Raw genomic sequence first — 14,613 nt, 5'->3', positions numbered from 1 at the left:
AGCGAACATTTAGTCCACTGGCAACTTTGGTAGACTATTTACTATAAAAATAAGGAACAATTGAAACATTTCAGTATTACACTGAACAAACACTTTCCCAAAAGGCAATAGGTGACAACCAGCTGTAAAACTGAAAAGCATCTAAAATGCTATGAAATTGAAAATATTGAATATATAAAATGATAATGAAAAATAAACTTTAGGTGGCATTAGGAAGTGTGTTTCAATTTATTTCCACCCTGGTTATATGCCAGTGTAGCCGTTAAGCTGCATGCAATTGGAACAAACTGCCAGAAGATCTTAGATGTGAACCATATAAAGATGTTTTTTTCAAACATTTCACTTCTCATGTGCCTATGATTAGGCTTCCAGGATTTTACAATGTGTTTATTCTGTTATGTACCTTGTATTTTCTTTTATATTCTTTGTCTTCACTTATATTCCTTGTTTAATTGCTATTTGATGTTCTTTGTACCATCTTCCAATCATATTGTAAAATTGCCCCAGTGTACGAAATGTGCTATAGAAATAAATTTTCTATTGCTATAATTTAAACTTCGGCTTTTGTGTCTTAAGACTTCTCGAAAGCAGCGGGGGCTCCAGTTTGTTTTTCCCTCGTCCCGGTGATCAACCCATCTGGGTGATGCTGTCGTTTCAAATGTGTGCATTTACCCTCCATTTTAGCACCAGTCTCTTTAAGGCCCCCTTTCCGAAAAGCCCTTTCTCTGATTGGTCAGTGCCCTCTGGAATTCAGCCAGAAAAACACTAAATATATGAATCTATAAAAGGGCTGGCTGAACCTGCACGCAGCAGTTATCATCAGAAAATAGAAAGACAATATTGGATGTGAGCCCTACAAAATGAAGAACAGCTTCCTGAGCTGGCGCAGGAAGCAAAACCTCTGCTGGGCCTTTTTCCTTATAGTGTTGATGTTGGGAGCCCACTTCAGGTCCTGGGAGATTGCGGATCCCAGAAACCTGGAGGTCTCCACAGCAGACACAACGTTGTTGACTATGGTGAGGGGGGTGGGGGGGGGGGGGCAGTGTTGGGGGACTCCTCCTGAAGTCCACTGTCATCTCCACAGTTTTGAGTTTGTTTAGCTCCAGGTTGTTCTGACCACACCAGACGACCAGCTGTTCAACCTCCCGTCTGTACGCAGACTCATCACAGTCCCTGATGAGGCCGATGACTGTTGTGTTGTCTGCGAACTTCAGGAGTTTAACAGGAGACTGGATTATTGCAATTCCTTATTTTCAGGCTGCTCTAATAAGTCTCTTAAATCTCTCCAGCTGATCCAGAATGCTTCAGCTTGTGTACTAACAAGAACTAATTATTATAACCCAATTATTTTCAACAGAACTCCTTGTCCTTGGTCATGGACAAGGAGATTTTAGTTTCTGCCTGTAGGTCGGGAGGAGATGGACCAGACAATGATCAGAGAGTCCCAAAGCTGCACAGGGGACTGAGTGATATGCATCCTTTATTACAGTGTAGCAGTGGTCCAGTGTGTTTTTGTCCCTGGTGCTACACTTAATATGTTGTCTGTATTTAGGCAGTTCTTTGAGGTTTGCTCTGTTAAAGTCCCCAAGAACAATGCGCACAAACAATCTGGTTGTTTGTGCTCCATGTCGTTGATCGGCTCAGCCAGGTGTTGCAGCGCCTCACTCTCACAGGCCTGAGGATGTAAACACTGACCAGAATGAACGAGGAAAACTCCCGCGGTGAATAAAATGGTTTGCAGTCTATGAAAAGTGTTTCCAAGTGCTGCTCCCCCAACTAAAATATCTGAAAAACTTTCTGGTTTGATGAAATGCGGCGAAAAGGTTTGGCCAGTGAATAGATGGATGTTTAAAAGTTCCTCTCTACTGAATGTGATCAGAGAGGGAGAGCTGGAAACAAGACAAACAAACAAAAACAGAAAAAGTACGAGATAGCGCAGTACCGATGCTGCCATCCGCGGCGCCATCTTGGTATACATACAGATGTTAATGCAACTGTTGGCTACTTCAATATATTTGGGACTGAATCATCAGACGTGTGATGTTCTGGATCTTTGCATGAGGAAATCCTCTAACTGGACCTCGTTGAACTCTAATTGAATACCACTAAAGGTATACAACTATTTTGTGAGTGGTTGGGTTCACAACCTCAAAACCAAAGTAGCATTGAACGTCTGCCGTAGTGTTTTTTTCAGGGTAGCTAGCATCGTTAAAAACAAATCTCCTGGTAGATAGCTAACTGGCTTTCTCCCGCATAAAACCAATGACAAAAAGACAGACAAAAAAACAGACCATGGTGGTGATATAGCCGGAAACATAGCCAATCACATCTGCGATATTATCACCCTGTGGTGTTTGTTCTGTCACTAGTGTGTCACAGTTTTAGCTAGCTAGCTAGCTGCCGGGAGATAGCTAGCTAAAACTGCAAAACACTAGCTGCAAAACAAACAACCAACCGCACACCAGAAATCTGAAATCCATTGTCAACAAAGATGTTTCCGTGACCTTATCCTCAGGTAAATACTTTTATTTTTTACGTCTCACCATGTAAGGTTAGTATACAATCTCTCTTAACTGTAAGCATAAACTCAGATTGCAGATATGAAGAATCTGTTGGCAACAGGATAAGATGTTGGTATCTGAAACATTCTGGTTTCAGTTTGTAGTCTGATTAATATTGACAAAATCAAGTTTTACTGGATACTCCATTAAAATCCACATTATGTTAATGAAATGTCTTATGTCGCTTAAAAGTCTAAGTGAGGGAAAATCACAAAAGCACAATCAAAAACAAAAATGTAAAAACAACAATGCCAATTTTGGCTATTTATTTAGTTAAAATCCTTCCTAGCCTGAATAAATCCCAAAAGTATCTCTTGAATCATTGTTAGAGATCCCTGGGAGCTCCTGATGTCAGCCCAGTGGAACGTGTGTGTACCTGGTAGAGTTCGATGCGCTGCTCAGACACTCGGGCCCCATGGTTTTGAAGACGGAAGATCCGAAGTTCAGCCTTCACAAGGTTGGAGGCGTTCTTTTCCATGGAAGACACATCAAACATCAGCCGCCTGAAGTATGGGTTGAAGTGTGTAGGAGAAATGACATCTACAAAAAAGGAGAAAGAATAGCTGATTTAGTATATTTGAGTAGATCTATCCATTGGTACCAACCATGCTAGCTTGTCGTAAAGAAGGCCAAATAACACTCAAAATGTAGGCGAGGGAATGACTGGCACGGCCATATTCAGAGGGGTCCCTTGACCTCACGATATTTGAATGAAAATGGGTTCTATGGGTACACACGCATCTTCCCTTTACAGACAGGCACACTTTATGCTAATGTGTAAATGCAGTTTGGAATTAAAAAAAACATGCAGTTTTTTGCATGCAATATGTCTTATTTTTGCCTAGTCTAAAAATGGGGTCCCAGTACAAGGAAAGCTGAGACTTCGCATTAGAGCCCAATTGTATTTAGGCTCTAACTCACACAGGCTCCACCCTCTACAGCACTCGATGGGTAATACTCTCCTCCAATCACGAGCATGCATTCACCAACTAAAAATTGCAGAAGCGGAGGCGGCCAATCAGAATGCTCTGAAGGCATTGTCATTCAAGACAGTTTTGCAGCTTGCACTGACCTCAGCTCAGAGTCAGAATGAACTAAATGCCCTGAGTTTCGAGGACATAGGTGGCAGCATGGTTGATGCTCTGTCCATTGTCTTGGACATGTTGGTCTCTTTTTTTAGGGTATGTGTTCGCTGGAACAATGCAGGACTGGTGAAAAGGGAGGGGTGTCTGTCGGTAGTCTTGCAACTGACCCCCCCTCTGTGCATGATACAGCTACATGTTCCTTTGTGCTCCTTGATGAACTGGGGATTGTGGTGTGCATGGCGTCTACTGCTTGTCTTTTGACCCCAGCAGGGCTAAATATGAGCTTTAAAATGTATCATTCTGGTGTACTCTGAGAAGAAAACTAACTGATAAGAGATTTACTAACTAATTTATTATTCAGTTATTAATCAGTATTTCAGCTCTAGTTGAACAGCTGGCTAGTTAGCTTCTTTTTTTTTCAATCAATAGTTTTATTGTTAACCTTTATTCAGATGAAACCCATTGAGACAGAGATCTCATTTTCAAAGGTTTTGTCATATTACAACACAGATAAAATTCTACTTTGAGTAAAACTGCAACCAGATCCGCCGGTGTTCTAGTTTAACGTTACTGAGTGACCGCGGGAACTGAACCAGAACACGGGGGGCTGCATGTTTCATCACGTTACATTTTTTCAACCTAAATCGCGATAATGACGAACATCAACAGTAGACAAAGTTTTGCATGCAGTGGACGTTTGCCTTAACCCAGCAAGTCTGAACTGTAACGGTACATAACGTAACTTAAACGTTGACGCCAATACAATCCACTAACGTTAGCTAACGTGATATCAAGCTGACTAGCATTTCATTATGAACAGGTTAGGAAGACTGTGTAGACACCTTAACGCTGATTGGCTAAGACTCAACACATCACATCAAAGATGTTTCATTGCAAAGATCATGACATCACCTTTTCTCACTCTAATCTGAGAAATGCTGATTGGCTAGTTGACCCCCACCAAAAAAGAAAAAAAAGTCTATGGATCTACACCAGGGGTGTGCAAACTTTTTTCAAAGAGGGCCAGATTTGATAATGTGAAAATGCCCAAGGGCCAACAGTCCCTGCTGACATTATTTTAACAACAATACAATACAAGTAGTCTATACATACATTGTTATTTAATCATTTCATTTTCAATGACAGCAAATAGCAATGTAACAAAATGTGAGCATTCATGTGTGAACACATCTCAACAACTATTCTGCCTTTCTTTCACATCTTGAAAGTCAGATAACACAAAGAACATAGAAACCGATCAATATTCTCACCTCAAGACAATCTTAAATATGACTTAGTGAGGGTGATGAAAAGTTGTCTCACATTTAAGTTCAACACACATGAAACAGGCTCACGAAAAAAAATCAAGTTGTCTCTTCGTATCTGATGATAGCTCTTCAGTGTTACGAGCCAGGCAAACATTAGCAAACTCTGTCTTCTTCTCGGGGCAAATGTTTTCTGCTATTTTCATAACACAGTCTTTGATAAACTCACATTCCGTAAAAGGTTTGTCATGTTTAGCAATTACCACGGCCACTCCGCAGCTTACTTTGATGATGTTTTCATGTGAAAGGGACCGCTGCTGTGTGGCCAAGTTATCTTGGAGTTGCTTCACTTTTCTAGCACGGTCGCTCTCTGATAGCTTGTTGTAGCATTAGCATGTTCTCGTCGTGTCTCTTTACATTATATTCCTTAAACAAGACAACAGTCTCATGACAAATTAGGCAGACACAGTTGTTCCGGTTTGAAGTGAAAAAGATATTGCGATCTCCACCTCTCCTGGAAGCGGCGGCCCTCATTATCGACTTTCCTTTTTTTACTTGCCGTAGCCATGACAGTTCAAGGGTCAGAGCCAATTTCAAACAGCCAGACAGTTACAGAGTGGTGCTGCCACCATGAGGTAAAAAGAGGAATTGCATGTTGAATTTGTATGATTTATTCATTCCGTTTTGACTGTGCTGGCGGGCCATAAATAATGCATTTTAAGACAGAAGGTGCGGGCCATATAAAATCTGACCTCGGGCCGTGATTGGCCCGCGGGCCGGACTTTGGACATGCCTGATCTACACGATTCACGTGGATGACATATTTTGATTCAAAACGGCGAATTTCACCGAAAAGTGACAAGTTTGCAGGTATGTACGTAAGTTCAGTCAGGAAGCAGTGTTTCCCCTACCATTATATTAGGGGGGCGCCCCCAATATCTGCGTTTTTGAAACGCTCCCATGGTAGTGAAGATGGCAACACTCGCTCTCCTGCTGCGCGATTCGTTGTCACACTGCAGCTCAATCAGCTCCAGCTGCAGGCAGGGGCGGAATGGGGGAAAAAAAAGTGTCCCGGGAGTTTACCGTCAGACCGGCCCACTCTATACAAGGCGCGTTGCCCACTCAATGAATCGCACGTATCGACCAGTCAGTGGCCTACTTGGAAAAATACCCATACACTTAACATTATTTTGGATGATTACAAAGAAATTATATCATATATGTTTTTTTTTTTACAACATTTGGATCCACCAATTTGCCTGGATGGACACATTGAATAAAATACTCACTATTGTAACACTACAAAGTAGGTATAGTTTGCAAGATGAATATGCTGAACTCTGGGCTAGTATCAGATAGTTATACGCAGTGGAGAATATATATATATTATATATACACATACATATATATATATACACATACACATATATACACACACACATATATATACACACACATATATACACACACACACACACACACACACACACACACACACACACACACACACACACACACACACACACACACACACACACACACACACACACACACACACACACACACACACACACACACACACACACGGTTTATGAGGGCTTTTCACCCATACCAGTTCAAACCCTGGTATATGGAGACGCACCTTTTCCTTAGTCCTAGACAGTGATAATAAGTATTAAACTGGTCCTTATGATAAAGGGAACAAACCTCACTGTTCAGAATTAATATCTCATCAAAGAATCTGGAGATATTAAGACCTGACATTCTACAGGACTGTTGGGACGGGGCGGATCCTAACATGCCGCTGACTTATGAAGACCCTGCTGGTTTAGCGGGACATTACCAATACACACACACACAAACATGGCAAGACCCTGAGTTATGAGGACCATCCTGGTTTAGCGGGACATTACCAATACACACACACACAAACATGGCAAGACCCTGAGTTATGAGGACCATCCTGGTTCAGAGGGACATTACCAACACACACACACACAAACATGGCAAGACCCTGAGTTATGAGGACCATCCTGGTTCAGCGGGACATTACCAATACACACACACACACAAACATGGCAAGACCCTGAGTTATGAGGACCATCCTGGTTCAGCGGGACATTACCAATACACACACACACACACAAACATGGCAAGACCCTGAGTTATGAGGACCATCCTGGTTCAGTGGGACATTACCAATACACACACACACACACAAACATGGCAAGACCCTGAGTTATGAGGACCATCCTGGTTCAGTGGGACATTACCAATACACACACAAACATGGCAAGACCCTGAGTTATGAGGACCATCCTATAGATAGATAGATAGATAGATAGATATGGCAACCCACCTGACATAACAGACAACGTGCTGTCTGACACGCCCACCACAGAAGAACAACATTCTACTCTGGTGAGGCACATGTGTTCTGGGAGGCGCACTACGCTAAACTAGTTTACCAGTAAAACCAACAGCAGCACACCCACTTCAACATCTTCCCGCAGTGTTTAGGCAGCTACTCCCTACCGATTCAAACAGGGCTAAAGCAATCGCCACGGCGATTGTTATATTTATAGCCGCAGATACGAGACCCTAATCTGGACTGGAACACCAGACTGTACCAACATGCTTAATGTTATTGAGCCCCGTGACACTACTCATTCACGAGCCCATTTCGCCAGACCATAATACCTGCTTTGTTAAAGAAAACAAAAGTCCAAACAGAGAATCAAATGTCCGAGGCTCCCGCTGTTCCTCTAACAACAGACGGCCGGACGTCACGGACTACACAAAGCTACCTGACTGTAACGACACATTACCTCACTACTGAATGGGAGATGAAGAGCCATGTTCTTCAGACACGCCCCCTCGAGTCTCACCAGCGAGGCATTTCTGCTTATTTGCTGTATTGAAAATGTACCGAACCTAACCATGGCACCACTGTATTGTATTGAAATGAGAATTTCGTGAACTGTATACCCCTAATACACACACATAAACTCAAACAAACCCCTCCCATTAAACTAGAATTATCTCGTCACAGTTGTATGCATCCATCAACCAGTCATGTTACAAATTACATCTATGTAGGTTTAAATGTTAACATTTCACACGCACATTTTTTGTATTCATTCGTGTGATATTGTCATAATTAGCAAATGAAGACTTTTTGTCTGGTCAGTGACCTTTGACCATCAAAATCTAATAATTTCATCCTTGAGTTCAAATGGACGTTTGCATAAGAATGGTAGAGACGGACAACATTTGAATTGCATATATTCAATGTTTATTCTGAAAGGTTGCTTTTACTTTAAAATTGTGACGACTTTTTTGTTTGTTGTTTGTTTAGAATAAGTATAAAATGGTATCAGCAACAGGGTAATGGAGGAAATAAAATCAAAAGCTAGATCAGAATGCCTTTAAATGAAAATACATTTATTGTAATGTAATGACTTTAAACATTGAGAATGTACAAGATTTCTGTCGTAAATAAAAGAAAAATGCTACATTTAAAACGCACTGCGACGAAACAGAGAAACGCACTGCTGCGAAACGCACTGCAAGCGACACAGTAACCGGCACTGCAAGCAGCGCAGTGAAACGCACTGCAAACAACGCAGTGAAACTTACTGCAAGCGGTGCAGTGTACAGTGAAACGCACTGCAAACGATGCAGCGAAACGCACTGCAAATGACGCAGTGCAATGCAAACGCAGTAAAACACACTGCAAACAACGCAGTTAAACGCACTGCAAACTGCCCCATTAACCGGCACCGCAACAGAAACAGACGCAGTAAACGGCGCTACAAACTGTGCTGCAACAGGTGCAGTAATGCAACAGATGCACTAAACTCTACGGTTAATGGATATTCATGTTACATTATTCCTTTTGTAAGTCAGGCCCCTGTTCCTCACAAAATCTCGGATGTTTTGAACAGTTCTGTCTTTCAAAACATGGTCTTGAGCATTCTTACATTGCTCACACTCAACTTCGTAGCAAGGTGTCCTTTGAAATGTGTATTCTAAAGTGTTTCATGACAGATGAAACTTCTACCTTGCTCCACGGCTTTTTGGAAGATCTTCTTCAGACATCTGCCAATCACAAGAACATATTTTCCTTGATTAGATTATAATAAAGACAATCATAAGTTTAGTCGAGATTTACAACATTCTTGGAATAACTTTTGATGCACTCAAATGTAGCATTTGTGGGTTATCGAGTATATTATTTATCAAAGTTATATATACTTAAGTTCAATTAAAATGAGTATAAAAACAGCATTATGTCACCACTGTACCGATAGTATTCGGTAAATAAACTTTACATAACTCCTGCTTAAGGCTGTAACATAGTACACTTAAAATATATATTTGAAACATTCGAAATTGTACAAAAACTTTTCTCTTTAGGACTGACTCTCTACACTGTTATTTTTGCAAGTGTGCAGGTCGGACTTGTGAGTTCTGGCATCTTTGAACTATCTGCATTGGTTGCCAGGGCAATGTGTTTTTCTAGAAATAGAACCAAAACTAAAATGCAGAATGAGGCGCATCGTCTTTTCCTCCGCACAACAGTACAATGTAGTAGTGGTACAGAAGAACCTATCACAGTAGACAAAGCCATAAGTCTTTATGCAGGCCCACTTAAGCATCAACAGGACCACATACATTGAATTGCTAAAAAAATAATAATTAAGAAATCCATCCATAGCATTATTATATTTACCTTCGGAGTTGGTGGCCTCATCCTGGGTCAAATCAATCTTCTTTTTTCTCCCTAAAACAACAAAAAACAACTTGATTTCTATACCATAACTCCAATTTTAACAATCCAAATACTTGAAGTTTCTAAGCATCAGGAAATCTGAACTTTTGTCCTCACAAAGCAGGTCCATGCTGTGCCCATCCCCCGACACACAAGTGATGCTATTTACTGACCGGGATGGTTAATTCATCTTTGACAAGTTATCTGCAGTTCTTCCGCATTATTATTATTTACACTGTTTTATATTGTAGTTTATATAATTTTACACATTTCTTATTTCCATATATGTTATTTATTGTTGTAGTATATTGCACATTTATTTTTTCTTATAATTTGTCTTTGTGTACTTTTCTATTCTAAATGGGCAAAACTGTATCGATGAAACCCAAATTCTCCCCGGGAATCACTTTAGTAAATTCTATGCTGATTAAATACCTACTGCCACTTTCACTGTTAGCATACGGTGTGCACTGCAGACATGAAATACATCCCATCCCAGGAAGTAGGCGGATGTGTCATGGAGGTGTTGTTTCCCCCCATTCTAGCCAAACAGCATGCGACTGCGATATTACAAAAAGGAACTTACCATTTCTTTTTCTGACGAGAATGGAACTCCTTTCTTGGGTTCAGGATTAGACGGTTCTTTACAAGGTGCCTAAGATTGTACAGAGAAAATATATGCTGTTGTCATATAACTTCTGGAGAAGTTTGAGGAAGACTTGTGTGAAGGCAGAGGCGTTGCAGTTATGAAGGTGTGTACATTTACAGTGGATCAGCTAGCCTACAGAGTACTCCAGTCTTATACACAATGACAACAGAAAACTGAGAAAAATAAGTTACACCTCTGATAGAAATCTATCAAGACCTTCCTTCAAATAGCGCAAATTATGTATGCAAGTCATTTGTTGTAGTTGTAACAGTAATGAAAGTATGTCCAGCCTTGAATTGTGTACGTAAGGCCTGAGCCTAGTCAATGCTTAAAAGCTAACATGAAACCAACAAGTTTGACCAGTGTGTGAAGAAATATGATGGTCCTCATAAGAACAGGTGTCCTCACAAAGCAGGTCCATGCTGTGCCCATCCCCCGACACACAAGTGATGCCATTTACTGACCGGGATGGCTAATTCATGTTTGACAAGTTATCTGCTGTCCTCACAAGACACTGTGACCAGACATCATTTTACTTTACCAAGTTTTCTAAAACATTCGACCAGCTTCTGTTTGACCCAAAGAGTGGAGACATATATGGTACAGGTAAAACAGCCCGGTACTACCGTCTTCCCACAGCCACCCACATGTAACGTCTTGCCAGTGTGTGAAAGAAGAATACATTCTAACTTACGTTCTCATTCACTGGTGTGAAGGGAGTTGCACAAGGTGTATTCAAAGCATCACTTGATTCACCACAGAATTCCTGTGAATGAGTCAAAAATAGGCACACTCTTAGAAAATATAAAAACAGCAGCGATTCATTTACATTCAGCAATCAAAGTTCTACAACACTGGCCATTTGTCTGGCTGAAATTCTGCTTACTAGCCAGCAAGGAAGGATGGAACATAAAAGATCACTGATGAATCCTATACACGGAGACAAAAGAACCTGAGAAAAATACCTTCAACTTATGAGAGAAATCTATCAAGACCTTCCTTCATATTCAATAAATACCACAAATTATGTATGAAAGTATGTCCTGCCTTGAATAGTGTACGTAAGGCCTGAGCCTAGTCAATGCTTAAAAGCTAACATGAAACCAACTTGTTTGACCAGTGTGTGAAGAAATATGATGGTCCTCATAAGAACAGGTGTCCTCACAAAGCAGGTCCATGCTGTGCCCATCCCCCGACACACAAGTGATGCCATTTACTGACCGGGATGGCTAATTCATGTTTGACAAGTTATCTGCAGTTCTTCCGCATTATTATTATTTACACTGTTTTATATTGTAGTTTATATAATTTTACACATTTCTTATTTCCATATATGTTATTTATTGTTGTAGTATATTGCACATTTATTTTTTCTATTTTCTTATAATTTGTCTTTGTGTACTTTTCTATTCTAAATGGGCAAAACTGTATCGATGAAACCCAAATTCTCCCCGGGAATCACTTTAGTAAATTCTATGCTGATTAAATACCTACTGCCACTTTCACTGTTAGCATGCGGTGTGCACTGCAGACATGAAATACATCCCATCCCGGGAAGTAGGCGGATGTGTCATGGAGGTGTTGTTTTCCCCCATTCTAGCCAAACAGCATGCGACTGCGATATTACAAAAAGGAACTTACCATTTCTTTTTCTGACGAGAATGGAACTCCTTTCTTGGGTTCAGGATTAGACGGTTCTTTACAAGGTGCCTAAGATTGTACAGAGAAAATATATGCTGTTGTCATATAACTTCTGGAGAAGTTTGAGGAAGACTTGTGTGAAGGCAGAGGCGTTGCAGTTATGAAGGTGTGTACATTTACAGTGGATCAGCTAGCCTACAGAGTACTCCAGTCTTATACACACTGACAACAGAAAACTGAGAAAAATAAGTTACACCTCTGTTTCACTGGGACTTTAAGGACATTGTAATGTCTGGGAATAAAATATGATCTGAATAAATCAGCCAAGTAGTTCAATGAAAAGCAGGAGACAATGAAACACTGTTGCCCCGTCAGTTACCACACACTATCATTTAGAGAACATGAGAACATAAACTCACCATTGATCTCCATGGCCAAGAAGACGCCCCATAGTTGTACGTTATCTCCTCGCCTGGAAATATGTCTTTTATAGCAAACAGGCACAAGTGTGGCCTTCCTTTGAAAATTATTTTTTTAACTTTGCAGTTGGGATTTCTGTGATTATCATTTGCTAGTCGTCCGAGTGTTCCATCCTCTTCTATGCTGTAAGACAAATAGCCCAGATAAAACTCAAAAGCTTTCCTGGGGTTAAATCATTCAAAATGTCATGACAGAAATATTTTCTGTGTTGTCCAACCTTGGTTTATATGTAAAACAGGAACCTTTTGTACACATATACCACTGCACCACTCTTACATTTTCCCACGCATTGTGCTGTATAACTTTTGGGAAATTCACACGCACAAGATGAGGCCCTGGTTAAACTAAATAGATACAAGTATACCATGCAGCATACACCATCTTTGTTCTGAATCTGAACTGATGATTGATTTGTTCTTTTACAACAAATAACTCTATAAAAAGAAATCCATTTCAGTAAATCAACAAGCAGCTAACTTACCAATAGTGTGTTCCATTCCAGATGAAATCAAACACACAGGGATTATTTGTGTCATCTACACCTGTAGTTCGTGACAGAATTCCACGGTACTCCATCACAAAACTGGATGGTGCAATGTATTCCCGTGTAAAAACACCTCTCCCTAAAATAGCAAGGAAAGAATTAACTATTTGTTCGGCAATTAACGCTACTCGTGGCTTATCTTCTGAATGAAATAAATCCTGCAAAAACATGGAATGTAGGTCGCAAATTCTTAACAAAGTTAACCACACAATGGCTTTATCTGGGTGGGCCGCCCACAGTTATTTGTGCCCTGCAGGTACATTTGGAGTACAGATTTTACATTTGCTTGATCAGCAGAGATCTTTATACAATAAGCTCTACACTTGCATGTATTTGTGTTTGTTAACAGCAGTGGTGGGCTGTCAGGGCCTTCAAAGCCTTCTCTGCTGGCCTAAACAGAATCACAAAGTTATCGCTATTTTATAATTTAAAACATTTTCATAAATACACTACATGTATTCTAATTTATCAACATATTTTCCCATTATCTTATGTTCTCATTGCACCGCTACCGTCTTCCTCAGTTGCTCTGCTTCCAGTGCAGCTTGTTTTAAGTAGAGCTTTCATCCAATCAGCGTTCACCTCTGTGTCTCTAGGTAGAAGACTAGGCCTGCAGACTCTCACTTGAATCTCTTTGCAGTTTAAGTGAATGGGGACGATATTGTTGATTGTCATCGTGTTCAACCAATCAGATCTTTAGTTTGACATGTTGGGCGTATTCTTTGACGTGTCAGAGCTGCTAGCTGGCCTACAAGTACGTGATTGGTCAGTGGGCTAGCGTGACGTGTTGGGCGGTGACAATCCCAAAATCTGCTGCCTCTGTGAGCAGACATCTTCAGCCTCAAACGCATTCAAACGTATTCAAGAAATACAACTGGGAGACTCCACTGTCTTCACTGGCGTCCATGAACGGAGAAGGACTTCTTACTGGAACTAAAACACACGGATGTACTGAACAACCGTGAGATTAAACTCTTTAACAAAGAAAGGAGGATGCACTTTGTCTTTAGATAGTGAACAGCAGCTCTGCTAAGTTAAATGCGTTTGTTTTTACATCTGCAGTAGCTTTAATATGCTTGTTTATATATTATTATTTTTACAACTTGTTTTTATGAAGATGGATTTTTGTTTGGTTTTATATGCGATAGGAATTATTGTTACGTCCAATGTTGCTCTGGGGACATATTTAGCCAGTGCTGGCAACTTGCCGACTTTCTCGCTAAATCCGGCGACTTTCCAAACCCTCATGGCTACTTTTTTTTGCCAAAAGCTACTTGCGACAAATCTAGCGACTTTTTCTGGTGTTATTGGAGACTTTTCTGGTGTTTTGACTGTGACGTTAAAGCTCGTACATTCTGCACTGTCCTGAACGAGCAGTGGGGGTGCTGCCATGAACCCTTCCGCCGCCCAAAAGCACTCATAGGCGGGTACTGTCATATACGGTAGTCTAATGCGCATATACTGGGGTTTATACGGGAGTTCCAGATGTATGTAAAGTGAGACACGGTGATCCATTAAAACCAGCTGAGCAAACTAAGAAGCCTCTATTGCATTGATTTACATGGTGTCAGAAGTGAAAGCGGAGACATGACAAAGTTCAATCCCCCGACAAAC

General features: G+C 40.7%; 1 protein-coding gene across 2 annotated transcripts in view; it reads right to left on the bottom strand.

Moving 5' to 3' along the window:
- Nucleotides 1–14,613, bottom strand: part of tgfb2 (transforming growth factor, beta 2) — a 117,810-nt gene that overhangs the window by 42,839 nt on the left and 60,358 nt on the right. For both annotated transcript variants that reach the window (XM_079275730.1, XM_079275731.1), the window contains exon 2: nucleotides 2,938–3,101. In XM_079275730.1, coding sequence (XP_079131856.1) covers nucleotides 2,938–3,101 — 164 coding nt within the window. The remainder of the gene's footprint in view (nucleotides 1–2,937; nucleotides 3,102–14,613) is intronic.

This window comes from Melanostigma gelatinosum (assembly GCF_949748355.1).
Source record: "Melanostigma gelatinosum genome assembly, chromosome: 9".
Classification (NCBI taxonomy): domain Eukaryota; kingdom Metazoa; phylum Chordata; class Actinopteri; order Perciformes; family Zoarcidae; genus Melanostigma; species Melanostigma gelatinosum.
The sequence above is the reverse complement of the archived record's forward strand: the minus strand, read 5'-3'. Positions and strand labels throughout refer to the sequence as shown.